This window comes from Rana temporaria, chromosome 6 (assembly GCF_905171775.1).
Source record: "Rana temporaria chromosome 6, aRanTem1.1, whole genome shotgun sequence".
Classification (NCBI taxonomy): domain Eukaryota; kingdom Metazoa; phylum Chordata; class Amphibia; order Anura; family Ranidae; genus Rana; species Rana temporaria.
Genome location: NC_053494.1, coordinates 189,932,515 through 189,960,472, shown reverse-complemented (window position 1 = coordinate 189,960,472; position 27,958 = coordinate 189,932,515). Strand labels below are relative to the sequence as shown.

The 27,958-nt window shown below is 42.8% G+C and overlaps 1 protein-coding gene across 2 annotated transcripts in view; it reads right to left on the bottom strand.

The window, feature by feature from the left end:
• The window catches only part of ORC4 (origin recognition complex subunit 4), a 63,144-nt gene that overhangs the window by 10,388 nt on the left and 24,798 nt on the right, over positions 1 to 27,958 (bottom strand). For both annotated transcript variants that reach the window (XM_040358024.1, XM_040358025.1), the window contains 6 exons: positions 16,344 to 16,419; positions 16,138 to 16,223; positions 12,606 to 12,654; positions 9,812 to 9,963; positions 7,814 to 7,987; positions 4,368 to 4,454 (listed from right to left, as the gene is read on the bottom strand). In XM_040358024.1, the coding sequence (XP_040213958.1) occupies positions 4,368 to 4,454; positions 7,814 to 7,987; positions 9,812 to 9,963; positions 12,606 to 12,654; positions 16,138 to 16,223; positions 16,344 to 16,419 (624 nt within the window). The remainder of the gene's footprint in view (positions 1 to 4,367; positions 4,455 to 7,813; positions 7,988 to 9,811; positions 9,964 to 12,605; positions 12,655 to 16,137; positions 16,224 to 16,343; positions 16,420 to 27,958) is intronic.

The following is a 27,958-nucleotide window of genomic DNA, read 5'->3' as shown; positions in this document are numbered from 1 at the left end:
TTCATCTTTCACATTATACAAAAAAATTGGTGCAACTGTTTATTTTAGTTTTTTTAACTCATTGAAATGTATTTGTTCTCCAAAAAATTGTGTTTCAAAGACCAATGCGCAAATACAGTGCGACATAAAATATTGCAATGACTGCCATTTTATTCTCTAGGGTCTCTGCTAAAAAAAAAAAAAAAAAAAAGATATGTTTGGGGGTTCCAAGTAATTTTCTAGCAAAGTATACCGATTTTAACTTGTAAGCAACAAGTGTCAGAAAAAGGCTTAGTCTTAAAGTGGTTAAACTGATCTCATTTGCAGACCGAAGTTCATTCCTTTGACCTAAAAGAACCGAATGATACGTCTTTTTATCGCTCAGCGCTGAGCAATGTGATAAATAAATAAAATAAAAAAGCAGCCAGCATAGTTTAACAGCTGTGAGAAGAGAACAGCTCTGCACTTGTTACATGAATCATGGAAATGCTGGATTAAGATCATGAGGGGGGTTTGAATACAGATAGCAATTTTTTAATGACGAATCCTGCAGCTTTATGTTACAGGCAGCACAACATTCTCCACGGCTTCTCCAGAGCCTTTCACATCTGTCACATGCGCTAAGGGTGAACTTGCTCTCATCTGTGAAAAGCACAGGGCGCCAGTGGCAGACCTGCCAATTCTGGTGTTCAATGGCAAAATGCCAATCAAGCTGCATAGTCCCAGGCAGTGAGCAAAAAGGCCCACAGGACACTCTCATGAAGTCTGTTTCTGATTGTTTGGTCAGAACTTTCACAACAGTGGCCTGCTGGAGGTCATTTCGTAGGGCTCTGGCAGTGCTCATCCTGTTCCTTCTTGTACAAAGAAGCGGATACTGTTCCTGCTGATGGGTTAAGGAACTTCTACAGCTCTGTCTAGCTCCCCTATAGTAACTGTCTCCTGGAATCTCCTCCATGCTCTCGAGACCTTCTGGCAATACCATCCTGGAGGAGTTGGACTGCCTGTGCAACCTCTATAGGGTCCTGGTATCGCCTCATGCTATCAGTAGTGACACTGACCCCAGCCAAATGCAAAACTAGTAAAAAACAGGCAGAAAAGGGGAGTAGGTAAAAAAAATGTCAATGGCCTACACCTATAAAACCAATCCTGTTTTGGAGGCCGTGTCTCATTGTTGGCCATCTAGTGCACCTAATAATTTTTATTAGCACCAAAGCAGCTGAAACCGATCAACAACCCCCTCTGCTACTTAACAAACCAGATCAATATCCCAAGAGTTTAATTGACTTGACGCTATACTCTGATTAACAAAAAGTGTTCCTTTAATTTTTTTGAGCAGTGAATATATTAGTAGCTGCTGTGTAGAACACAAAAAGTGTCAGGAAATTATGTTATTTATACTACACAGCGCTCCTATAAATTACAAAGTGCCCTACTCAGTATTCACCATGCATGAATACATAATAAACCATATATCATTTGTGCACCAACCATTTGATCTCTGGAAAATTGTAACCCCTTCATGACCAGGCCATTTTTTGCTATTCAACATGGTGCTACTTTAGCTTTCGATTACATGGTCATGCAACACTGCGCAAACAAAATGTATATCATTTTTTCCACACAAAAACAGAGCTTTCTTTAGGCGATTTTTAATCACCACTGGCTTTATTAATTTTTTTATTATATAAAAACGAAAAAATAAATAAAAAATAAAATGGATTGTGTGATAAAACGTATCAAATAAAAAAAAAAAAAATCTTCTTTCTTCTACAGATTTTTGGCAAAAAAGAAACCCAATAAGCGTACATTAATTGGGCTGCATGAAAGTTATATGCCCAGATTCACAAAGCACTTACGCTGATGTATAACAGGTTATGCCGACGTAAGTGCAAATGTGCGCCGTCGTATCTGTGCGCCAGACCCACAAACAGATATTCGCCTAAAAACAGGCCACACCCCGCCGACGTATCTTGCTTACGCCGGCGTAGAGTGGGCGCACATTTAGGCTGGGAGCATGGTGCCGCTCCCATTGATTAGCCATTCAAACATGCTAATGAGGGAAATACAGCGATTTACAAACGTGCGTGTGCCCGGCGCATGCTACGCGAGATGTGTGCAAGTTGTACGTCCGGCGTAAAGTCATTCCCCATAAAGGAGGTGCAACCCAGCAACAGACATGCTTAGGTCTGCACCAGGGAACACAAGCCGGCATATTGTGCGTTTGACGTGTGTCTGGCTGGGCGTACGTTATGTTCACGGCGTACGCAGTGATCCGGCGTAGCTTAGGCAGTTTTGCCGGCGTAGTTGCGAGCAGGCGCATATGGGTGCGTCCACGTCACGGCGCATGCCCAGTTCGTGATACGTACCTGTCTGGCGCTCGGCCCATCATTTGCATGGGTTCACGCCCACTTCCACCTACGCCGACGTGCGCCTTCGAAACCCATGCTACGCTGGCGCAGCATTGGGAGCACTGGCTTGCTGAATGCAATGCTTGCCTCTCTGCGCTGCGTTGGCGTAGCGTACAGTGTGTGCTCTACGGCGGCATAATGTGCGCCTTGTTTTCTGTGAATCTGGCCCAATACTGTCTAAAAACTCCATAATATAATGGGGTTAAGCATGTAGTTTTATTGTGGTGCACCATTAATAAAATAGTAAGGTTTTACATTATTGAAGCTCTTGTTTTTTCCTAGATGTCTGACGATATTGGAGAGAAAATATCTGGTCTTGTTTCTGAATGACTGATCCCCGGAGGGCATAAAGTGCATTGTGACCCACTCTAATCGAGGGGTCCCGGGGTTCTAGCGAGTTCTCTGTATTGTAGGTGGTGGCGACATGGAGGGTGGAGTGACTCAATGAAGACAAATAATGCACTGGATGGCACTTCATTGATGAAAATATTATATTGCAAGCATCTTGATATTGCAAGGACACTATTTGGTTTCTTCATACTTGTAATGGATATACGGGTCATTGTATATTAATGCACAAATGATATATGGTTTATTATGCATTAATGTATAGTGAATACTGAGTAAGGCACTTTGTAATTTAAAGGAATGCTGTGTAGAGTAAAACAACAAATAGTGTTTAGATTTGCAGCAAAAAAAATAAATAAGAAGCAGCATATACAGTACTAAATCTTAAAGAGCATCTGTGGTAAAGCTATGTATATCAAATCATTTATATAGTAATATTATGCATGGCCATGGAAATACCTTTTGAATGATGAATTGCTTGCTTCCCAATTCCGGAGTCGAACTACACCTTTAATAATATGCTACTATGTTCTATTTGAAATTGTCAACTTACCCTCTTTCCTTCTCTAGCTACTGCTTCCCCTGTGGATGTGTTATTGACAGATCAGGTGACCTCTGCCAATAGTGGAGGAATCCTAACTGCAATAGGGCAGGAGCAACACATCTTTAACCCGGTAGCTGAGATTGCCACTTACCTTCCTGGATGAGATGAACAGAGGCAGTGTGGCCAATCCAGAAAGCAGTGAGCAACACTAGGAACTACCCATTCCAGGTGCAGACAAGCCACGGGCTTGTAAAATGGCAACGGCAATATGTTGATAGACCACTCCCCCAGCATCCCACGGTAGTGCAGGCACAGTCTACATGTGTGTGGCAATGATGCCCTGAATTCAGGGCATCTGGAAAGGCCACCCTAATACAACTTTCTGTGATGATGCGACACTAGTTTTATTACAGCATATACGATATACCGTATTTATCGGTGTATACCGCGCACTTTTTTGCCCTGAAAATCAGGGCAAAATCGTGGGTGCGCGATATACGCTGATACCCGCTTTCCCGCGCCGAGTTTGAATACTGCGCCGACATATACCGAGCGCAGTACACTCGTGTATTGTCGGGCAGTCTCGGCTCCTCTCGCGCGGACGTCCTGGACATACAGGACGTCAGCGCGAGAGTAGCCAAGCCTGCCCGACTATGCACGAGTGTACTGCGCTCTGTATATGTCGGCGCAGTATTCAAACTCGGCGCGGGAAACGAGCGGGGAGGACGCCGCAGAAGGACGCCGGACCCGACGAAGAGGACACCCGACGAGGCCGCGTAAGACACCAAAACTGTAAGTACAAAAAATCTTTTTTCCACAGGAATTCGGGGCAACTTTAGGGGTGCGCGCTATACGCGGGAGCGCGCTATACCCCGATAAATACGGTACTTACTCTCACTTACTCACCCTCTCTCCCAATGAAAAGGTGAAATGGTAAAAAGCAACTGCTGTAATAAAACTAATGACAGCAACCAGGGCATCCTAGCATGCTGCAACCCTTTTTTGCTTTTCGCTCGTTCTCTCTTTAAATTTATTTTAATACTAGACTATAGTTATAATATTAATTACAACTCGTATAAACAACTTACCAACAACATGTGCAGTGATCGGAGATCCTTTGAAGCATTAAATTGTTTCTGCAGGATGTCTTCCACAGTCTTATTTTCATGGAGACTCTATAAAACAGAAACATTCAAAGTCTTTGCATCAAACAACCTTGCTAGGGCTAGGTCAGTCTTCCACTGTAAGGGCCTCCAGGCAAACTGCTAAATACACACATTAAATATAAGGAAGCAGCTAAACATTAAAAAAAAAAAAAAAAAAAAAAAAAGAAGACCACAACGTTTTTTTCTGTCCATCTACTGCTGAACTTTACACAGCATGCCACAGAGCACAGTCCTGTTTAGCAGGGAATGGGACCCGATTTTTTTTCCTGCAGAACCTTCACATAAAGTATAACTAAAGGCCAATGTTTTTTTTTTTTCTTTTGGACAGGGTGAAGAGGAATTAGAAATAGGGAGATTAAAGCGGAGTTCCAGCCTTTTTTGATGTTTATTAAAAGTCAGCAGCTACAAAAAGCATAGCTGCTGGCTTTTAATAAACACAGACTTGCCTGCTCCACTGTCCAGCGAGGCACGGAGCTCAGCTCCTCTCCCCCCATCTCTGCCGGCGCCTCCATCCTAACTGTGGGCACCCGGCCGTGACAGCTTTCGGCTTCACGGCCGGGCACTCACTGCGCATACGCAAGGTACCCGATTGGACAGGCGATCGCCTGGGACCTGTCACGTGTCCCAGGCGTTCGCCTACAGGGAGGGGCCGCCAAAAGGCGATAGGACGTATCGCCTTAGCGGTCCCTGGGCGGAAGGAGGAAGTGGAAAAAAAAGCCCCACTCCTCCTGAAACCCCCCCCCCTCCCCCCATAAAATGACATGCTAAATGTGTCATGTAAGGAGGTGAGGAGTGGATTAAGCGGAATTCCACTTTTGGGTGGAACGCCGCTTTAATTCTCTCCAGTTGTCCTGTTTATCATTATCACCAAGAGTAAAGGTGAAATAAGATTCCAAATTTTGAGTTGTCAACAAAACCGGAATAGAGGGGATATCTTCCTATGGGGATACCAGCTCTGGTAACATTGGTGACAACCAAGGGCACCCTCAGTTCCTGTTTTGGCTAGGTGACAGGAGTGAAGGGGAATCTCTTGAATGGAACATAGATGGGCAAAAAACACAACAGGGGTTATAACCCTCCCTTACGCTAAAAAGGGAAAAACAGAGCCATGAGCTTTGCTGTAAAGCAAGTTCATACAAAGACAAATTTAGGTACATTTAACAACGCCTTTGTGATTACAAAGCTGGATTCAGTTGTGCCCATTAGCTTTTCACGATGTTCTGCTTTAAAAAAACAGGTTGCCTGGCTGTCAGACTAAGGCCCCATACACACCATTAGATTTTCTGCAGATTTTTATCTTCAGATTTACCAAAACCATATACGAGGTCAAACCTTAATGCCGCATACACACGATCATTTTTCGGCCTGAAAAAAACTACGTTTTTCGGCATGTAGAAAAAACTATGTTTTTCCAACTTCATCATTAAAACGACATTGCCCACACACGGTCGTTTTTAAAAAATGCTCTAGCAAAGCGCGGTGACGTACAACACGTACGACGGCACTATAAAGGGGACGTTCCATGCGGATGACGCCACCCTTTAGGCTGCTTTATCTGAATTCCTGTTAGTAAAAGACGATTCGCGCTTTTCTGTCTGTTACAGCGTGATGAATGTGCTTACTCCATTATGAACGGTAGTTTTACCAGAACGAGCACTCCCATCTCATAACTTGCTTCTGAGCATGCGCAGGTTTAAAACGTCGTTTTAGCCCACACACACGATAGTTTTTTACAACCCGAAAAACGACATAGTTTAAAACGTCGGTAAAAAATGCAGCATGTTCGAAGAAAAAAAAAAATTGTCGTTTTTCAGAACCCGAAAAATGATGTGAAGCCCACACACGATCATTTTAAATGACATTTTTTAAAAACTAAGTTTTTTTCATGCCGAAAAATGATTGTGTGTATGCCGCATAAGAGTTTCAATTTGTATGCAATCAGGCAGGCCCTTCCACTACATGGTTTTGGTAAATCTGAAGACAACAACCTGCAGATTGTAATAATAGCGTGTATGGGGTCTAAGGATGGGTTCACACATGTCCAGCTGCAGCTTGCAGTCTGGAGTATTTCTGTTCACATATGATTTAGCGCAGAATTTCCCCCTAAATTTGCAGACCCAAAAACACACAGTGCCCTTTTTCAAACCGCACTGCAGCCACCACGACATGTGTGAACAGGCTCCATTGAAAGCAGTTATGCGAACTGGATGCGGTTAAAAAAAAAAAAAAACACATTCAATTCGTATATATGTAAACCCAGCCTGCGCTTGTCATTTTTTGAGTTGCTGGCTAAACATCGATTGCAGCAAGTCAGACCAAAGTCTGGTCTACTGATCATCATAAGCTTGTTTCAGGCCAAAGTATTAAAGCCATTAGATCAGAAGTTTCCATATACAAACTTTTCCTGAAATCTGACATATTCATAGCGCCAAGGAGGTTATATACCACGGCCTACCTGAGTATTGTTGCTGACCACGTCCATCCCTTTATGATTACAAAGTAACCATCTCCTGTTGGCTACTTCCATCAGGATAATGCACCATATGCAAAAGGAGAAAGATATGGACAGCCGCACTCCAATTTCTTAAAAAGACGTGCCCTTTATTGGGTAAAGGAAAAATGCACTACAGGTATCAGCACACAGTGGGAAAAACAGCGGACGCGTTTCGCATTGGATATCAATGCTTAGTCAGCTATGACTAAGCATTGATATCCAATGCGAAACGCGTCAGCTGTTTTTCCCACTGTGTGCCGATACCTGTAGTGCATTTTTCCTTTACCCAATAAAGGGCACGTCTTTTTAAGAAATTGGAGTGCGGCTGTCCATATCTTTCTTCTTTTGCATATCCTGTGCATTGCCGGCACCCATTGGTTTCTGAGTGGACATTGATTGTTCTAGTGTGCTCACCTGGAGCGGCAGCCTTCCTACCAGGATAATGCACCATGTCACAAAGCTCAAATCATCTCACCACTGGTTTCTTGAACATGACAATGAGGTCACTGTACTCCAATGGTATCCACAGTCACCAGATCTCCATTCAATAGAGCACCCTTGGGATGCGGTGGAATGAAAGATTTGCATCATGGATGTGCAGCAACTGTGTGATGCTATCATGTCACTGTGGACCAACATCTCTGAGAAAGGTTTCCAACACCTTGTTGAATCTATGCACAAAGAATTAAGGCGGTTCTGAATGCAAAAAGGGGGTCCAAACGGTACCAGCACAAGGCGTACCCAATACCAACCAAGGGGCCGGTGAGTGTAGGTTACAAAAAGATTACCAGTCAGTGGAGTTCTGAAATACAATATGAGGTACCACAATATATGGCAAGAACAGCATAGCATACACCTGTGTTCTGTCTATTACCTGAATACTTGTATTCCATTGCTCAGCAAAGTTCATATCTGGAAATCCAGAAGCTAGAGAAAGAAGTTCCTTAAAAATATCCCGGTATTCAGAGAAGCTGAACGAGTTCAACAGATGGATTTGTCTGTGGGAGAAGCGAGACTTGACCCTTTTTTCCAGCAGCTCCATGACATCCTGAAACAGAGAAAATTGCTAAATTTATGAAGGCAAGGGAAACCAGGCAAGTCACAGATAATGGTGCAAAGAACAGATCTAGAACATCAAAATAAATGCCAAAGAGATAAGTGTAAATGACCCAACATGGATATCGGCTGGCAACATTAAAGGTGAAGCTGCTTCACAAATACAAGCAGGGAGACCCTTGATCCATGCTGAAAACCCCAGTTAAAGCAGAACTTAAGTGTATCCGAGACCCACAAACCAAAAACACTATTGAAGACCCCTTCCACATGGGATGGACTCCGCCAGGTCAGCGGGGAATCTGTCTGCAGATCCCCACTAAGCAGGCGGATGGCTGGCCCATGTCCGCTCATGCAAAGACAGACACAGCCCACTCTGCTCTATGGGTAGGTGAATGTAAATGGACGACCTGTCCGTTTACACCCAACTGTCATCTGATCCACCAAATGGATGGGAAACGGATCCCCATCTGTCAGTTTTTAGCAGATCGGATTTGATGTCGGCGGGTGTAAACAAACACATATCCGTTTTAATTTAGCCTAGGCCAGAAACCAGGAAGCAACCGAAGAAATGAAAAGATAAACAAAAAAACAAAACAGATATACATTAAAACAAGCAAATAGATTATACCTTCCTAGCTATTTAATACAGCTATCAGCATAAGGATTAAAAATTGTTTTTTACCTTAACGCATTCTCCGACTCCATTCTCGATTCAGCGCTGCCCCATCTGCAGCAGCTCTTCTCCCCTCTCTCACAGGTTTGGCTTAAAGCAGCAGAAGCCATGAGCTCCTGATGCAGCGAGTCAAATCCTGTAACGAGGGAGCTGGAGGTGGGGGCGCGCCACACTGTGGGTCTCAGGAGCAGGCCTGCACATTTGCCCTCCCGTAGCAAACGCTTGCTACGGGGGCAGATACAAAAAAAGAGTAGGAGTGGAGAGCACCAGCTGGAGAGCCCAGAAAAGGAGGTTCAGGGCCGCTCTGTTCCAAATAATTGTACAGAGCAGGTAATTATGATGGGTTATTTTAAATAAATAAAAAAACAACTTACAATCACTTTAATTTTGACAATCAGCAAAAAGGACAGCCATGTGGCAGCATTCCATTTCCATTGGGATAGGCTGATCTGCTCAGATTCTAGCATTTATTTGATAATCCAGATATGGTCAAAGCACTCACAGAAGAACAAAAGTAAATGTACTACTGTGACCCACAAAAAAGCACAGCCAAAAAAGCTATGGCAATACTTGACTTAAGTTTCCCCTAATGGGTAACTGGAGATGTTTTACCCTCAAGAGGCTTTCTCCACACCAGGGAGAAAGCCTTGCATTACTGTGTGGAGTTACAGACAGAAGAACAGGAAGTGAGGATTTCTCAGAAGAAATAAGGAGCAAAGCAAAATGGAAGGATGAGATAAGTGAAGGAGGACTGCACTAAGGTAAAGGAAGCTATTTAGGGAAAAAAAAATCCTTTACAACCCCTTTTAACACCACCTGAAGGTTAAAAAGGTTAAGGCCGGGTTCACACTGTCGCATGCGGCGCACAGCAGGGGTCCGGTGCGTGCTGGTTCACCGGTCCAGGTCCGATTTCAGCCCTAATTTTGGGCTGAAATCAAACCTGAAACGCACCAAAAAACGCACATGTTTTACCGGCATACCGCACCGGACCCGCTGAGGACATATGTGAACCGGCTCCATAGAGAGCCAGTCACATTCTCCTGCTATGCAAAATGGAATGTGTGAAAACGTGCATTCAATTTGCATACATGTGAACCCGGCCTTCGTGAAAGCAGAGGCATTCAGGAGCCAAATAGTACTCACCAGCCGACAGGTGAGTCCGATGACTGTGATTGGAGTCTGGGCCGACTGTGCGATATCAAAAAGATTATACAGCAACGTCTGGTTCTTATGGTGAGCAAACAGATCAAACTCATCCAGGATGAAGATGACAGGACAGCTACTGCTGCGGTCACCTGAATACAAAATCATATTATTAGAACCAGTTTAAACCCAGTTACATCCCAACTAAATGAAAGAAAAAGTCCTCTTTCACAAAACAAAATTTGTTATAAAAATACTAAAAGCTAAACAAGCCTTCTTTTATTGCAACGTTCTACAAAAAATAAAAATAAATATCTTTTCTGTTTCAATCTACAGTCAGCAATAATTTTCTAAAGCTGCAAAAATTTATATGTCGTTCTCCATGGCAACACCAGGGTCATTCTACACTCTACATTAAACTTAGAACTCATTTCCTTCTTGCACGATTGGCTCTCTGCTTTACCCAGCCGTTCAATTTTTAGGCTACAAAATGCATGGGTTTTGCTGCATGATAATGGACAAATATGAAAAGGCCCTAAAAGTCTGCAATGCATATAACTGGCCAAGAGTAAGGCATTTTCCCTCCTCAGCAAAGTTTGGGAGTCCCAGGTTGAGGCTCCATTCACACCCCAGGGATCCGTTTTGCTGGCAGAATCGCAACGATATGGAAATGCTCCTAATTGTGGGTTGCCCTTGCGATCCCCGTTACTTTGAATGCCACCAAAAATCAGCGCGATTCTGCCACGATTGTCGCCCTGACAAATCGCAATAAAATCACGCAAACAGGATCGCGGGAACGCCCGAAAGAAGTTCTTGTACTTTATTTGGGCGCCTCATGATTCTGTTTGCCTGTTTGGTGCCATTCAAAATAGTGGGGATCGCAAGAGGGTCCTGCGATTTGAAAACACCGCAAATCGTGGGACCCCCTTGCAATCCCCGCTATTTTAAAAGGCACCGAATTGCAGTGCGATTTTGCCAGCAAAACGGAACGTCTTGGTGTGAATAGAGCTTGAAGGCATGTTTGCTCAAAGACCAGAAAGAAAACAGCAAAGCACTAAAGCTCAGGTGAATTTTCAAGATGCATCAAAACAAAAGGTTGTGTACAAAGTAGGAAAGAACGTCTTCTACCAGCATGCTATAGAGACCTTGATCTCTGTGTGGAAGAAGGTCCAACATGCTCTCTGCTAAGATATAGAAAACAGCAAAGATCATATTCTTTGCCGATTTGGAGAAGTCTAGATCTGACTTAGCAGGGAGCATGTTGGATCTCTGCAGAGAGACCACTATTGTACACAGAGAGAAAGGGTTGTGGCAGATGACAGCAGTTTAACTTGCTAAGCCTACCAGTATTGTTTTCTTTATATTCTACCCACCAAGACATTCTGGCCAGGACTCTAGTAATAACAGTCACAGTTGCCACAGTTTTTAAAAACATAAAAAAAAAAAAAAAGTGCCTATACTGTTTAAAATCCAGTAATGCTCTGACTCACTGTGCTCTGCACATGCTCAGTTGCTCCTTTTTCTCAGCACTGTGCCTAAAATCAGAGCCACTAGAGGCCGATCGGTTGACAGCTTTAAGAATTACTGCTGCTGAAGGGGAATAAAGCAACAGAAATGGCAAAAGATTGTACTAAGAGAACACAGATTAGGGAGGGAAAAAAAGAAAAACAGGAGAGGTGACAGGACAAACTCTGCTGCCAGGGAGGCACAAAAGAGTAAAGCCTAGTTATTAGTTTTTTTTTCATTCAGCCAGCAGGGCACAAATCTGAAAGCTCCGGAGGAGCCACTGTACTAAAAATCCAAAAATACAATGTTAGTACAGCAATATCCCGATATGTTATTGTGTTCTGTCCCCCCCCCCCCCCCCCCAGAACACACTGGTCAGCGCTCTGATCGGGAGCCAATCGGCAGATCTTTTTCGGTCATGCCCCACTGACAGAAGCTGGCTGAATAGCCGCCTTTTGGCCAACTGGCTGCAGTACATACGGGTCGGATGGTTCCTTTGAGCCGGCCGATGCCGCCCGGCATTTGGCCCGTGTGTACTAGGCTTTAAAAACGTACAAGGATAGTGTCTCATCATCCTGATATTCGTTTTCTCTCTCTCATCTGCAGATCTGTTAACGTCAATCTGTAAGACTTCAGTCAGTCTTCCTCTTTATATGAACCAAGACATACAATCACGGCTATATTTTAACTGAAGTGATAGTTATTGAAACCAAAGACGGGGGGAGAGTTTCCGATAAGGAAGTGAAGAGGTGAACTTTCTCCTTTGATCATCAGACTGGGAAGAAGAAGAAGAAGCTGCTGTGCATTAGAGAATGGCTCAGTCTTATGCCGCATACACACCATCACTTTATGTGATGAAAAAAAACGACACTTTCTGTGAAGTAAAAAATGACGTTTTTGAAACTTCAATTTTCAAAGACGAAGTTGCCTACACACCATCGTTTTTCTCACAATGTTCTTGCAAAGTGAGGTTACGTTCCACCATGTTTTACCATTGAAGCTCGCTTCATAAGTAGCTTCTGGGCATGCGTGGATGAAAAAACGTCTTAGAAAACGACGTTTTTTGCTACACACGGTCAATTTCTGTGAAGTAAAAAGTGCACTTTTGAAAAACGACACATAAAATTGAAGCATGCTTCAATTTTTTTTGGTCGTTTTTTACAAGACATAAAACGACGTTTTCCTCCACACACAGTCAATTAAAGTGACGTTTTTAAAAACGTCATTTTTTTTCATCACATAAAGTGATGGTGTGTACGCGGCATTAGTCAAAGAGCTATAAAATTACCTGTTTTTAAAGCTTCCAAAAGGAAAGAAAGGTTTTCTGCAAAGCTGCCCTGTGGAGAAAGAAAAAATATATATCTGAAAACTGTGCAGAACATACAAAAGCATTAAAACACCAGTAAGCTGAAAATTACCAACAAGTACAGTTTATGCAACAGGATCTTTGCCTTTTTTCTGCCTTCTCACTGGCGTTCTAATGTGCTGAGCAGCCTCGAAGGGTGGGGTGTGATGTTGAGATTTGCATATAACCTAGCAGCTTATGTTTCTGGATCTGATGATTGATTCAACATTTGTATTGTTTTACTTAAAAAAAAAAAACGCATAGGTGTGTACCAGGCCTAAAAGAGGATCTGCTTTACTTTAGAGCGATTTCCCCCCATTTCATGCTGCATATCTGAGACAGTAAGCGTAAGAAAATATCTCCACTGGGACAGGATGGATAGTAACCCTTCTGTATAATATCTAAAACTATAAATAGTTTTGGCTTTAGGTCTATTTCAACCACTTCAGCCCCGGACCATATTGCTGCTCAAAGACCAGAGCACTTTTTGCGATTCGGCACTGCGTTGCTTTCACTGACAATTGCGCGTGCAAAGTGGCTCCCAAACAAAATTGGCGTCCTTTTTTTTCCCCACAAATAGAGCTTTCTTTTGGTGGTATTTGATCACCTCTGCGGTTTTTAGTTTTTGTGCTATAAACAAAAATAGAGCGACAATTTTGAAAAAAAAAATATATTTTTTACCATAATAAATATCCCCCAAAAATATATAAAAAAAAATATTTTTCCTCAGTTTAGGCCGATACGTATTCTTCTACATATTTTTCTTAAAAAAAAATCAAAAAAAAAATCGCAATAAGCGTTTATTGATTGGTTTGCGCAAAAGTTATAGCGTTTACAAAATATGGGGTAGTTTTATGGCATTTTTATTATTTTTTTTTTACTAGTAATGGCGGCGATCAGTGATTTTTTTTCGGTACTGCGACATTATGGCGGACACTTCGGACAATTTTGACACATTTTTGGGACTATTGACATTTTTATAGCGATCAGTGCTATAAAAATGCATGAATTACTATAAAAATGCCACTGGCAGGGAGGGGGTTAACACTAGGGGGCGAGGAAGGGGTTAAGTATGTTCCCTGGGTGTGTTCTAACTGTAGGGGTGGTGGACTGACATGGGGAAATGACTGATCGCTGTTCATACATTGCATTTCTCCCCTGACAGGACACAGCTCCCGGTCCTCGCTCTGTAACAAGCAATCGCGGGTGCCCGGCGGTGATCGCGGCCGCCGGGCACGGGAGTCAGGGACGAGCGGGGGACGCGCTGCAGGGCGAGGTGACGTATAGCTACGTGCTCTCGCCCAGCAGAGCCGACCTGCCGCCGTAAAACTGCGGCGGCGGGTCGGCAAGCAGTTAAAGAAATCATTAATACACACAAATTAAACTGCGCATATGATGAAAATACATAAGCGATGGTTGACTTAAAGGAGTTGTAAAGGAAAAAAAAAATGTTGCTTAAAATTTATGTCTGCAAGGTAGGCAGACAGAATAGTGTAATGATTGTCTTAAAAAACGAGTAAATACCTATTAAATTCCTTCATCTATATCACCTCCGGCATTCTAGTTTCTGTTCTCTCATTCACTTCCTGGTTTGCGGCGCTCGTTCATGTAAGAACTACATTTCCCAGTATGAATTGCGGCACGCCCAGTAATTCACACCTCCTTGAAGTCTCTAACACGTAGAGAGCGTCCTGCCGCACAGATGTAGTTCCCAGGAGGGGGTGAGCACGTCACTGACCACCGCAGTAAAGCCTCCCATCACTGTGGTCAGTAAAATCAGACAAGCAGGAAGTGAACAGAACAGAGAAGAAATAGAGCAACTTCTGAGCAAAAACGAACAATGAGGAAGTGAAAAGTGGAATGTCTGCAGGTAAAGGATGCTTATTATGAAAAAAAAAAAAAAAAAAACACTATACTTTTAACCACTACACTTTTAACCACTATACTACCAGCCGCCGTCAATTGACGGCGGCAAGGTAGCTCAGTTATTCTGACAGGACGTCATTTTTAAAGCCGCTGGGGGGGGCACGCGTGCCCGCGCACCCGTCGCGTTACTGGGAACACAATGCACGTGCCCGGCGGCCGCGACGGACGCTGGGCACCCGCGATTGCCCAGTAACTAAACAGCAGGACCGTGGATCTCTGGGTGTAAACACAGAGATCCACGTCCTGTCAGGGAGACGATGTACATAGGGACACAGATCAGTCACTTCCCCAGTCAGTCCCCTCCGCCTACAGTTAGAATCACTCACTAGGCTACACATTTAACCCCTTCCTTGCCCCCTAGTGTTAACCCCTTCCCTGCCAGTCACATTTATACAGTTATCAGTGCATGTTTATAGCACTGTTCACTGTATAAATGTGAATGGTCCCAAAAATGTGTTAAAAGTGTCCGATGTTTCCGCTATAATGTCGCAGTCCCAATAATAATCGCAGATTGCTGCCATTCCTAGCAAAAAAAAATTATAATAAAAAAAATCATAATTATGTTTTGACCAAAAAATATGTAGAAGAATACGCATCGACCTAAACTGAGAATTTTTTTATTTTTAAAAAAAATGGGATATTTATTATAGCCAAAAGTAAAAAATATTTTAAATTCGTATTTTTTTTCAATATTGACGCTCTTTTTTTTGTTTATAGCCCAAAAAATAAATACCGTACAGGCGATCAAATACCACCAAAAGAAAGCTCTATTTGTGGGAAAAATTTTGTTTGGGAACCAAGTCGCACGACCGCGCAATTGTCAGTTAAAGCGACGCAGTGCCAGAAGCTGAAATTTCGCCTGGGCAGGAAGGGGGTGTATGTGCACAGTAAGAAAGTGGTTAAAGAGCAAAATTTTTTCTAAAAAATAAAAACCTTTTTGGGTTGACACACTTTAAAATTATACTTAAAAAAAAAATACATATTACAATTTAATAAAATGTGCTTTATTCCCTTTAGAAGCCCCTTCTCTTTATAGGCTGTGTTAACCCAGTAAAGGTTAGGCTTAAGAAAAGAGGATCATCAATTCTAAAGCTACAGCCAATCTAGGGAACGGCAAAAAAAAAAAAAAAAAAAAAAAAAAAAAACCTTTATAAAACATTTGACTTGACTGGATTCAGCAGGGGAAAAACTAAACCCAATAATAATTAATAAGTTACATTTGGTGCATGCAGAACATGCAGCCCTATACTGAAGCAACCTACTGAGTTGGATAGAATCAGTTCCAATGGAAGGCTTTTCCACACTTGCACAACTCTTACAGTAAAGAATCATTTCTGTATGGGGAGATTAAGCCTCTCTTGTCTCACCTGTAAAAGCGTGCCTTCCCATGTTCCCAACATACCATGTACAAAAACAATATTGGGGGTTTGCAGCCTCTTTAAAATGGGTGATATCAATAACTTGATGACAAGTATTGGAGTTCCAAATAAATAAACTTCTATAAATCCTATACAAAAGGCAGCCACCATGATCCAGAAAATGTACTTACAAATACTCTATCCCCAACTACATTCTCCAAATACAATTGCCTAGTAATCTCTTTCAAAGCAATCTTGTCATTTATCTGCAGCAAACCTAGGAAAAAAATAAAAATAAATAACAGATTGTATTAGAAAAAAAAAAAAAAAAAGAAGGACAATGTAACATGTAGCTTGTGCCCTATGCCAATCCCTAAATATCCCTTATTTACCATACCATTCAGATGGACTGCTAGGGCATTCTCCTTCAGCTCTTTCACTGCCAGGATCTCCTTCAGAGCATCATGCAACAACTGAAAGATTATAAATAATACAAAAAGGTGGACATTTATTGAGGAAATGTGAAAAAAAGTGTAACAAAAAATTAGATGCAAATTATTATGCCTCTAAGCAAAGTCTATGACACAATACGTTTGTGTGCTTGCATCTCCTGCACCTGCAACCCTGGGTAGGCAACTGACCAATACCATCTACATGGGCTTGTTGGATATCCCATTTCAAAACCATGGACATTAGTATGGAGTTATTAAATACAATTAAAGATACAGCCCTCCCCTATTGATCATAAAGTGAAAAAAAAAAAAAAAAAATTATATATATATATATATATATATATATATATATATATATATATATATACACACACACACATACACATATATATATATATATATATATATATATATATATATATATATATATATATATATATATATATATATATATATATATATATATATATATATATATATAAACCCTCTATGTCATGAGTGCTCAACCTGTGGCCCTCCAGCTGTTGTGGAACTACAAGTCCCATCATCGTCTCTGCCTGTGGAAGTTATGCTTGTAGCTGCCAGCCTTGCAATGCCTCATTGGACTTCCCCCAACAGCTGGAGGGCCACAGGTTGAGCACCCGTGCTCTACATGAATCTGCTGTGATGGGCATCAATACAATAGGCGGATAAATGTTTATAGGAAAATTATATAAGAAAAAAAATATATATATATATATATCAAAAGTACAGTATTAGAAATACAAATTAATCAAGTGAATACACTCAAGCAGTGTCACTTTAAAGCGGAGTTCCGGCCACAATTTCACTTTTTAAATATAAATACCCCTGTAATACACAAACTTAATGTATTCTAGTAAAGTTAGTCTGTAAACTAAGGTCCGTTTTGTTAGGTTGTTACAGCATTTAGACACTTTATAAAATAGAAATTGACTGGGGCCATCTTAAGTGTGGGCATCATGAAGCCAGACTGTATGACTTCCTGGATTTCAGCCTTGCAGATCTCGCACATGCTCAGTGCTGCACAAGCTGTGTAATAGGTTTCAGATCAGGTTTCAGCACCTGTACTGTCCAAGTCACATGATTCTTCGAGACTGGGGAGTGCACAGACTCCTGGAAAGTTACACCCACTACATTCCCAGGAGTCTGTGCGGTGTAGGTTAGGAAGCTTAAGCACCTAGGTGCAGGAAGTGGAAAGATTAACTATTCTGCCTAGCAACAACACTTTGAAGGCATCTAAAAAAAAAAAAAAAAATTCTTAAAGGACTGACATTTTTTTTAAAACTGTAATGTTATATTTATGGGTGGAACTCCACTTTAAATAAAACTACTACTAGTAGTAATGTAGTGAAACACCACTATGACAACAGAGTCGGCGAGTAAAAAACATACAACCAATTTCATGTAGACTTAGGTGGTAACAACAATAAAGTCCATAAACATCCAAAGAATTAGATGGTACAGTGCCGACACGCAAACACCTTCAGTGTCCCTCCACTTTCACTCTTATGCGATTACCTCCACTTTGGACCCAATACAGGTCACCATGTGCCTTCCCCTTTAAGAAATCCTCTAGTAGATGGCAATCTCCTTTATTGGTGCTTGCAATAGTCCTGAGTGGTCCTGGATCCTACCAAATGCTTGCAATATGACCTGCGACAATCCTGAGCCGTATTGCTCCCATAGGAATAGAAAAGACTGTCATAGAATAGAGCTGAAACCTTTTTAAAAAAAACTTTAATAAAATAATAGTACCGGTGCACTAAGATCACGTACATGGCATATAAAGGGTGGGCAGCCCCCTTAACCACTTCCCATCCCGCCTATATTTATATGACGTCCACAAGGTGGCTCTGCCATCCCGGGGGGACGTCATATGACGTCCCCAGGCCTCCTGGCCGCTGGGGGGGCGCACACGCCGCCGCATGCCCCTCGTGTGCCGATGCACGTGCCTAGCGGCCACGATGTCCGCCAGCTATCCGCGATCGACAGTTACAGAGCCAGGGATGTGGATCTCTGTGTGTAAACACAGAGGCCCACGTCCTGTCAGGGAGAGGAGACCGATGGTGCGTCCCTTGTACATAGGAACACCGATAAGTCACCTCCCCCAGTCAGTCCCATCCCCCCTAAAGTTAGAATCACTCCCTAGGGCACACATTTAACCCCTTGATCGCCCCCCTAGTGTTAACCCCTTCCCTGCCAGTCACATTTATACAGTAATCGGTGCACATTTATAGCACTGTTCGCTGTATAAATGTTAATGGTCCCAAAATAGTGTCAAAAAGTGACCGATCTGTCAGCCGCAATATTGCAGTCCTGACAAAAAGATAACCGGCATTACTAGTATAAATAAAATAAAAAACTTTTGCGCAAAACAAATCACTGTACGCTTATTGCAATGTTTTTTTACCAAAAATATGTAGAATACATATCGGCCTAAACCGAGATAAAAATATATATATAAAAAAAAAAAAATGGGATATTTATTATACCAAAAAAGTAAAAAAAAAAAAAAAAGTATTTTTTTTTTTTTTACAAAATTGGCGCCCTTTTATTGCTTATAGCGCAAAAAATAAAATCCGCAGGGATGAGCAAACACCACCAAAAGAAAAGCTCCATTTGTGAAAAAAAAAAAAAAAAAAGACGGACGTAAATTTTGTTTGGGAGCCACGTCGCACGACCGTGCAATTGTCATTCAAAGCGTGACAGTGCTGAAAGCTGAAAATTGGCCTGGGCAGGAAGGGGGTGAAAATGCCCGGTATTGAAGTGGTTAAGGATCGATTGGCTGTTGGTAGCAAACAAAGCACACAGGATAAACTTCCTTCTTATGCATGCTGATGTAACTAGGCCCCGCCCCTGATGCGTTTTGTCACACGCCACGTGATTTCTTCAAAGGATATGGTACCTAGTGACATTCCAGGGCTTTATATAGTAAATGGCAAATTTTTTTTTTTTTTGTGTACATAATGAGTAAGTTTATCCTGTGTGCTTTGTTTGCCAAGCCAAGCGATCCTTAAGTGGGCTTCACACCCTTTATGCACCGTTCTGAGTGCACCAGCAGTGGCGTAGCGTGGGGGGGCGAAATCCCGCACCAGCGTGTCACTTTTTTAAAATCTGTAAAATTCAATTCACTGTGTCCCGAGCCCGGCCGCCATGTTGCGGCAGCTGGTGCCCTGTGAATGGGCAAATGTAGTCATGTGCTGGCGCTGCGGCGGGGCTGGCCAGTCATTGAACGTGGGCAGCGCATACGCGAAGGCTGCTCCTGGAAGAGTCCCGTCCACGCTTCTGTAAGCCGCCACCATCTTCTCCTCTACACCCTTCCTTCTGACCGCGCCGGATGTGCAGTGGACTTCGTCTGGGACCTCATGGCATACCGATCTGGACACAGGTAAGCCTGTGAGGGAGGCAGGAAGCCATCTCAGATGGGAGTAGGACTCGGAGCAGCAGCACTTAGTTAGGGGGACAGGCAGACTCACGCCACCACCATGCTGCCACGTGTTAATGCATTGCCAGCCACTCCAGCAAGCACACACGCAGCATGCCTGACAGTGTAGTGTAAGTGGGGTGGGCAGTGTAGTGGGGTGTGTAATGTAGTGGGTTGTAGTGGGGTAGGCAGTCTAGTGTAAGTGGGGTGGGCAGTGTAATGTAGTGTAGTGGGCATTGTAGTGGGGTGGGGATTGAAGTGTAAGTGGAGTTGGCAGTGTAGTGGAGTGGGCAGTGTAGTGGACAGTGTAGTGGAGTTTAGTGGGCAGTATAGTGGGCAGTATAGTGTAATGGAGTAGGCAGTGTAGTGGAGTGGGCAGTGTAGTGGAGTGGGCAGTGTAGAGCAGTTTAGTGGAGTGGGCAGTGTAGTGGAGTGGGCAGTGTAGTGGAGTGGGCAGTGTAGTGGACAGTGTAGTGGAGTTTAGTGGGCAGTATAGTGGGCAGTATAGTGTAATGGAGTAGGCAGTGTAGTGGAGTGGGCAGTGTAGTGGAGTGGGCAGTGTAGAGCAGTTTAGTGGAGTGGGCAGTGTAGAGCAGTTTAGTGGAGTGGGCAGTGTAGTGGAGTGGGCAGTGTAGTGGAGTGGGCAGTGTAGTGGAGTGGGCAGTGTAGTGGAGTGGGCAGTGTAGTGGAGTGCGCAGTGTAGTGGAGTGCGCAGTGTAGTGGAGTGCGCAGTGTAGTGGAGTGCGCAGTGTAGTGGAGTGCGCAGTGTAGTGGAGTTTAGTGAGCAGTATGGTGGAGTGGAGTGGGCAGTGTAGTGGAGTTTAGTGGGCAGTGTAGTGGAGTTCAGTGGGCAGTGTTGTAGAGTTTAGTGGGCAGGATAGGAATCAGGTGGTCAGTGTAGGAATCGGGTAGGTTAGTACTATTGTAGGAAAGAAAGCGACTCAGGGAGTGCTAAAAGTCTGCAGGTTTTGGGGGGGGGGGGGGCGCAAATACTAGCTCATTATGAAATACTTACTTTAGAACGAGGCATTGGTAACTCACCTGGTCCACGATGAGGGAGATAACATCTTGCCTCGGCGTGTCTTCTGGATATCGTGGCTCCATCGCTGTGAGTGGCCGGAGCCGCAATGTCATCACTCCCGTGCATGCGCACAGGAGACTTTTTTCCGGTAAGGTCCGGCGTCTGCCAAATATTCCCTGTGGGCATGCGCCGCTGCAGTCAGCGGCTCATTGCGAGGGGAATATCTCCTTAACAGTAGAGGTTTAGGAGATTTTTGTTTAACCTACAGGCAAGTCTTATTATAGGCTTACCTGTAGGTTAAAGTACAAAAATAGACTATACAACCACTTTAAAAGGAGCTAAAAAGCAGCAGGCCGTAAAGGAGACCCAGTTTGGAAATATTTACTAACCGGACAGCTTAGTATTCTAAATATATAAGAAACCTTAAATCTTGTTTGCAAATATTAAAGATTACAACTACCAGCAAGAATGAGTCCTTACATTTAAAGAGCACCTGTCATTTCAGATCCATCATGGCAGCGCCTGATAGTGGGAATCCACTCACCTGCTGCCACCACGTCCTTCACCTTGTTGTGTCACTTCCACATCACCAGTCGCCCCATTAAAATGAATGGGACTGTCGGTGAGCGGGTCAGAAGAGGAGCCGCTGCGGGAAAGAGATGACAGTTGCTCTATAAAAATGTGGATTTAAAAATCAAGTTGATTTAAATCAAGCCCTTTTACTAGTGATTTAAATAGGCTTGTTTTAAAGGGGTTGTAAAGGAAATGTATTTTTTTCCCTAAATAGCTGCCTTTACATTAGTGCAGTCCTCCTTCACTTACCTCATCCTTCCATTTTGCTTTTAAATGTCCTTTTTTCCTCTGAGAAATGCTCACTTCCTGTTCTTCTGTCTGTAACTCCACACAGTAATGCAAAGCATTCTCCCTGGTGTGGAGAAAGCCTCTTGAGGGGGGGAGGGGGCGAGCAGGCAAGTCAGGACACTCTCTACTTTGCAGATAGAGAAAGGAGCTGTGTGTTAGTGGGCGTCCTGACACTCCTGCTCTCCCCCTTCAAGAGGCTTTCTCCACACCAGGGAGAAAGCCTTGCATTACTGTGTGTAGTTACAAACAGAAGAACAGGAAGTGAGGATTTCTCAGAAGAAATTAGGACATTTAAAAGCAAAATGGAAGGATGAGGCAAGTGAAGGAGGACTGCACTAAGGTGAAAAAAATTGTACCTTTACAAATCCTTTAAATCAAATCCACCCTCATCGGAAATGTACCATCTAATCCTTTGGATGTGTATTGACTGTATTGTTATAACCACCTAAGTCTACCCGATATTGGTTGTAGGTTTCTACTCACGGACTCTGTTGTCACAGTGGTGTTTCACTACATTACTGCTAGGAGTTCTTTATTTAAAGTGACACTGCTCGAGTGTATTCACTGTACTGATTTGTATGTCTAATACTTTTTTTATTTTATATATATCTCCCATAAACATTTATTCACTTATTGTATTGATGCCCATCACAGCATATTTACATATAGGGTTTATATTATTACTCTCTTTATTATCCATAGGGAAGCGCTGTACCATCTTTAAACTTGATTTAATACTTTCATGAACACCTTTTGGGTATTCAGCAGCGGACCTCACATACATCAAAACTGCGGTTTATAAGACATAGTGGTTGTTGGCAGATATATTACACATAGTAGCGAAGGGGATCAGGCACTTTATTATTAGTATGGATTTATCCCTCCTTTTGCAGCTATAACAGCCAAAGTAATTTTTGTAAGGATTGTGTATTAATGTTGAATGAGAAGACGTGGCTAGTAGGCAATTTTCCCGTTTATCCCAAAGGTGTTTAGGTCAGGGATCAGTGCAGGCCCTTCAAATTCATCCACATCAAACACATATTAAACTATGTTCTTTTGAAGTTTGCATTGGGAGCAGCCAAACTACAACAATGGGCTTCCCCAAGCCGTTGCCACAAGCATGAAAGCACTTAATTATCTAAAACATCTTAGTATGCTGTAGCATTACCAGTACCCTTTACTGGAAATATATGAACTCTATAATGTGGAGGAGTTTCCACATACGGTAGTTACAACGGTCATATAGTAGGTGCGATAGTCACCTAGTCTTGTAGTCTGGGTTAAGAGTCCAGAAACATTTGGCCATACAGCATCTACCATACATGTCAATTTTTGAGACAACACAAGGCATAAAGAATTCAATCATATTTCAGCGAAACCCTGTACAGTAAAAACTTGGTTTGAGAGCGTTTTGCAAGGCAAGCAAAATGTTTTTATACATTTTGCCTTGATATACAAGTGATGTCTTGATACAAGAGTAGCATCATGTCACAACCGAGTATAAAAAAAAAAGAAGAGAGGAGCCTCCAAGTGTAGCAATATTGTTACATGTAATGAAGGTACAGCATTAGAGGTGCCTCTCTCCTCTTTTATACCCTGTAAAAAAATGCTTTGAAATACAAGTGCTTTGGATTACAAGCATGTTTCTGGAACGAATTATGCTCGCAAACCAAGGTTTTACTGTATTAAAAAACTGAAAATATGTTCTCAGGAACTGTTGTAGATCGTACATACAGCGGGTAAAATAAGTATTGAACACATCAACATTTTCCTAGGTAAATATATTTTTAAAGGTGCCATTGCCATGAAAATTTCACCACGTCTGTAACAACCCATACTAAGAAACCAAAACAAAGTTCAGCAATTAAGTTATGTGTAATAAGATTTGTACAAAATCCTTTGTTTATAATGACGGCTTCAAAACGCCTCGTGTACGATATATCTTTAACCACTTCCTTACTGGGCACATATACCCCTTCATATACCCCTTCCTGACCAGGTGAAATTTCAGCTTGTGGCACTGCGTCACTTTAACTGACAATTGCGATGTGGCTCCCAAACAAAATTGATGTCCTTTTTTCTCCACAAATAGAGCTTTCTTTTGGTGGTATTTGATCGCCTCTGCGGTTTTTATTTTTTGCGCTATAAACAAAAATAGAGCGACAATTTTGAAAAAAAACAATATTTTTTACTTGTTGCTATAATAAATAGCCCAATTTAAAAAAAAATAAAAAAAATTTCTCAGTCTAGGCGATACGTATTCTTCTACATATTTTTGGGGAAAAATAAAAATAAAAATCGCAAGAAGCGTCTGGTTTGCGCAAAAGTTATTGCGCTTACAAAATAGGGGACAGAATTATTATTTTTTATTATTATTTTTTTTTACTACTAATGGCGGCGATCAGCATTTTTTTCGTGACTGCGACATTATAGCGGACACTTTTGACACATTTTTGGCGCCATTCACATTTATACAGCGATCAGTGCTATAAATATGCACTAATTACTGTATAAATGTGACTGGCATTGAAGGGGTTAACACTAGGGGGTGAGGAAGGGGTTAAATGTGTACCCTAAATTGTGTTCTAACAGTAGGTGGAGGGGGGGTGATCGATCTATGTCCCTATGTACAAGGGACACAGATCGGTCTCCTCTCTCCCCTGACAGGACATGGATCTCTGTGTTTACACACAGAGCTCCACGTCTTGTCCCTGTAGCCGCCGATCGCGAGTCCCTGGCGGACATCACGGCCGCCAGGCACTCGCATCGGCATCTCAGCGATGCGGCGAGCACGCGCGCCGCTGGATGCGTGCGCAGGCCGTAAAAACACGGCCTGTTAGAGATTCAGAACCACCCCGCGGCCGTATAAACTCGTACGGCCGTCGGGTAGTGGTTAAAACCATTGTAGTTCCTTATAATTGGACTATATTGACTTCAAAGATCTGCTCAATGATTCCCACTACCTCCCTCCAATACCAAAATAATTTCGGACATCTCCAAAACATCTGAATCGTATCCCCTTCATTTCTTCCTCATCTGGGGCAGATGGTCTACCACCAAACCGGAAAAGCTTGTACGGGGTAAAACGGGCTCTATTTAATAAAAACAGATGGGACATCCTCTGGGAGGGGGATAATGAAATCGATGGGGCAAGTTCCAGGATTTTTTTCCACTGTATCTCAGTTATGTTACCAAACGTCTCTTTCCCACTTCTTTGTGTGCATCGGGCTATGTATTTCTCTCAGCCTCCCCTTGTATATACTAGGGTAAACTTTTGATATTAGACCCTTTGATGTTCTTGTATTGATAATTTCTTGGAGAAGTGGGATCTTACTCCATTCCATTACCGTTCCTTTATATGATTCTGCAAGAGCATGCCTAATCTGCAGATATCTATAAAAAAGATTTATTTGGTAATGAACTCTGATCTTTATAGCCAGATTCAGAGAGGTTTACGCCGGCACATCAGTATATACGCCGTCGTAACTCTGAATCGACGCCGTCGTACATTTAAGTGTATTCTAAAATTGAGATACACATAAATGTAGCCAAGATACGACCTCCTACGCCGTCGTATCTTAGCTGACTATTTACGCCGGCCGCTAGGGGCGTGTACGCTGATTTACGCCTAGAATGCGTAAATAAGCGAGATACACCTATTCACGAACGTACGCTTGCGCGTCGCAGTAAAGATACGCCGTTTACTTAAGACATACGCCGGCGTAAAGATAAAGCTGCTCTCTAGGTGGCGCAGCCAATGCAAAGTATGGACGTCGGAACAAGCGTATCTTTTTACATTGTTTGCGTAAGTCATACGCGAATAGGGCTGTGCGTAAGTTACGTTCACGTCGTAGGCAGTGTTCGACGTATCTTAGGCATTCTATCCGACGCATGCGCACTGGGATACGTCCACAGACGGGCGCATGCGCCGTACGATCAAAACGTCAATTACGTGGGGTCATGCCTTATTAACATAAAACACGCCCACCTCTTCCCAATTTGAATTAGGCGAGCTTAGGCCGGGACATTTACGCTACGCCACCGTAACTTAGGACGCAAGTGCTTTGTGAATACAGCACTTGCCTCTCTGACTTACAGTGGCGTAGCGTATATGCGATACGCTACGCCTGCACAAAGTTAAGCCAGTCTTTCTGAATCTGGCTATTAGTTCTTTCCATAGATATTCTATTGGATTCAAGTCAGGTGATTGGCTGGGCCATTCTAGCAGATTTTATTTCTTTCTTTCTTTGAAACCAACTGACAGTTTCCTTGGCTTTGCGTTTGGGATCATTGTCCTCCCTTCTTTCATCTTCATCATCCTGGTAGATGGTAGCAGATTTTTATCAAGAATGTCTTGGTACATTTTTCCACTCATCCGTCCTTCAATGATATGAAGTTTGCCAGTACTGTATGCTGAAAAACAGCCCCACACCATAATGTTCCCACCTCCAAACTTCACTGTTGGTATGGGGGGTGTTTTTGGGGTGATGTGCAGTGCCATTTGAACTCCAATAACGGTATGTATCATCTGACCAGACTATATTCTCCTAATATTTCACAGGCTTGTCTAAATGTTGTGCATAAAATTTTAAACAATCTTCAACGTGCTTTTTCTTCAGCAAGGAGTCTTGCTTGGTGAGTGTGCACACAGGCCATGGCGGTTGAGTGCATTACTTATGGTTTTATATGAAACAATTGTACCTGCTAATTCCAGGTCTTTCTGAAGCTCTCCACATGTGGCCCTTGGCTCTTGGACAACCCTTCTCAAAATGATTTTCACTCCTCTGTCAGAAATCTTGCAAAGGGCACTTGGTCATGGCCGGTTTATTGGGAAATTATGTTATTGCCACTTCCGGATTATGGCCCTACCAGTGCTCGCTAGAACATTCAGAAGTTCAAAAAAAACGGGCATTCTAATTACTGATAGATCTCAGCTGGCGTCATAGCTTTCCATGCCTTTTTGCACCCTCCTTTCTTCATGCGTTCAATACTTCTGTGTCATTCCATTTTTTTCACACGCAACTTAAATTTCTGAACTTGTTTTGGTTTCTTTGTATGGATTGCATATATGCAAATCACTTATTTGTACAGAGTGCATTATCTTTTTACACCACCACTTCTCTTCCCCATACCAAGTTAAAGGAGCTGTAAAGTCAGAAAGTATTGTATCTCAATGCATTAAGATAAAAAGCCTTGTGTGTAGCAGCCACCCCAGCACCTCCTAATACTTACCTGAGCTCCATCTCTGTCCAGAACTCCCCCCCCCCCCCCACTGATTGGCTGAGGTGCGGCAGCGGCGCCAGAGGGAGAGGGAGACTCCTTGTCTGAATGGACACATGGAACTGCAGCTTGGCTCGGGCGCCCCCATAGCAAGCGGCTTGCTGTGGGGGAACTCAAAAGATAGTAGGGACCAGGAGCTCTGAAGAGGGACCCGAGTAGAGGAGGATTTGGGCTGCTCTGTGCAAAACCACTGCAACAGAGCAGGCAAGTTTACATTCCCCCCCCCCAATAACAAACACAAAAAAACAAAAACAAAAAAACGTTGACTTTACAATCACTTTAAGCCGGCCATAGAGATTCGAACCACGTATGGGCAAACTGAATGTACCCGAATTGATCGATCGACCAGCCTGCTTTATTTAACATGCGATTATTGCTAGTGGCTGTTACAGCATCTAGCACCAATTACTGTGCTCTCCTGGCGTGGACTGCTTACCCTGCCAGGAGAACACAATGGCTCCGCAGGAAGAATCCCCCCCCCCATCTACACTGACTGTGTTGATGGGGGGGAATCATACAAGTTTCTTTCCTGCATTCCGTGGTTGCAGGAAAGAAAATCGCTCCATCTATGGCCAGCCATACAGTTCTTTTGTACAATTTTCCTTTATATTTAACAAAAACATATAATATGAGGTCAAACCTAAACACTTTTAATTTTTATGCAGTTAGGCAGGCCCTTGCACCACATATTTGAAGATAAATCAAAAAGGAAACTGCACAAGAACATTGTAAAATGTATGGCCAGCCTTACAAGGTCTCACAGCTGGAGGAGAGTTAGAAAAACATCAAATTAGTGACTGGCAAGTGTGGAGACAAGTGTGGGACAAAACAGCACTAATAAGTTGCATGTCAACCCCATCAGCAGTCTTATTAAGAATGTTTTTATATTCTGCCAACACAAATCCTTCCACACAGGACCAGTGTCTTGGCTTGTATAAAAAAATAACGAACAC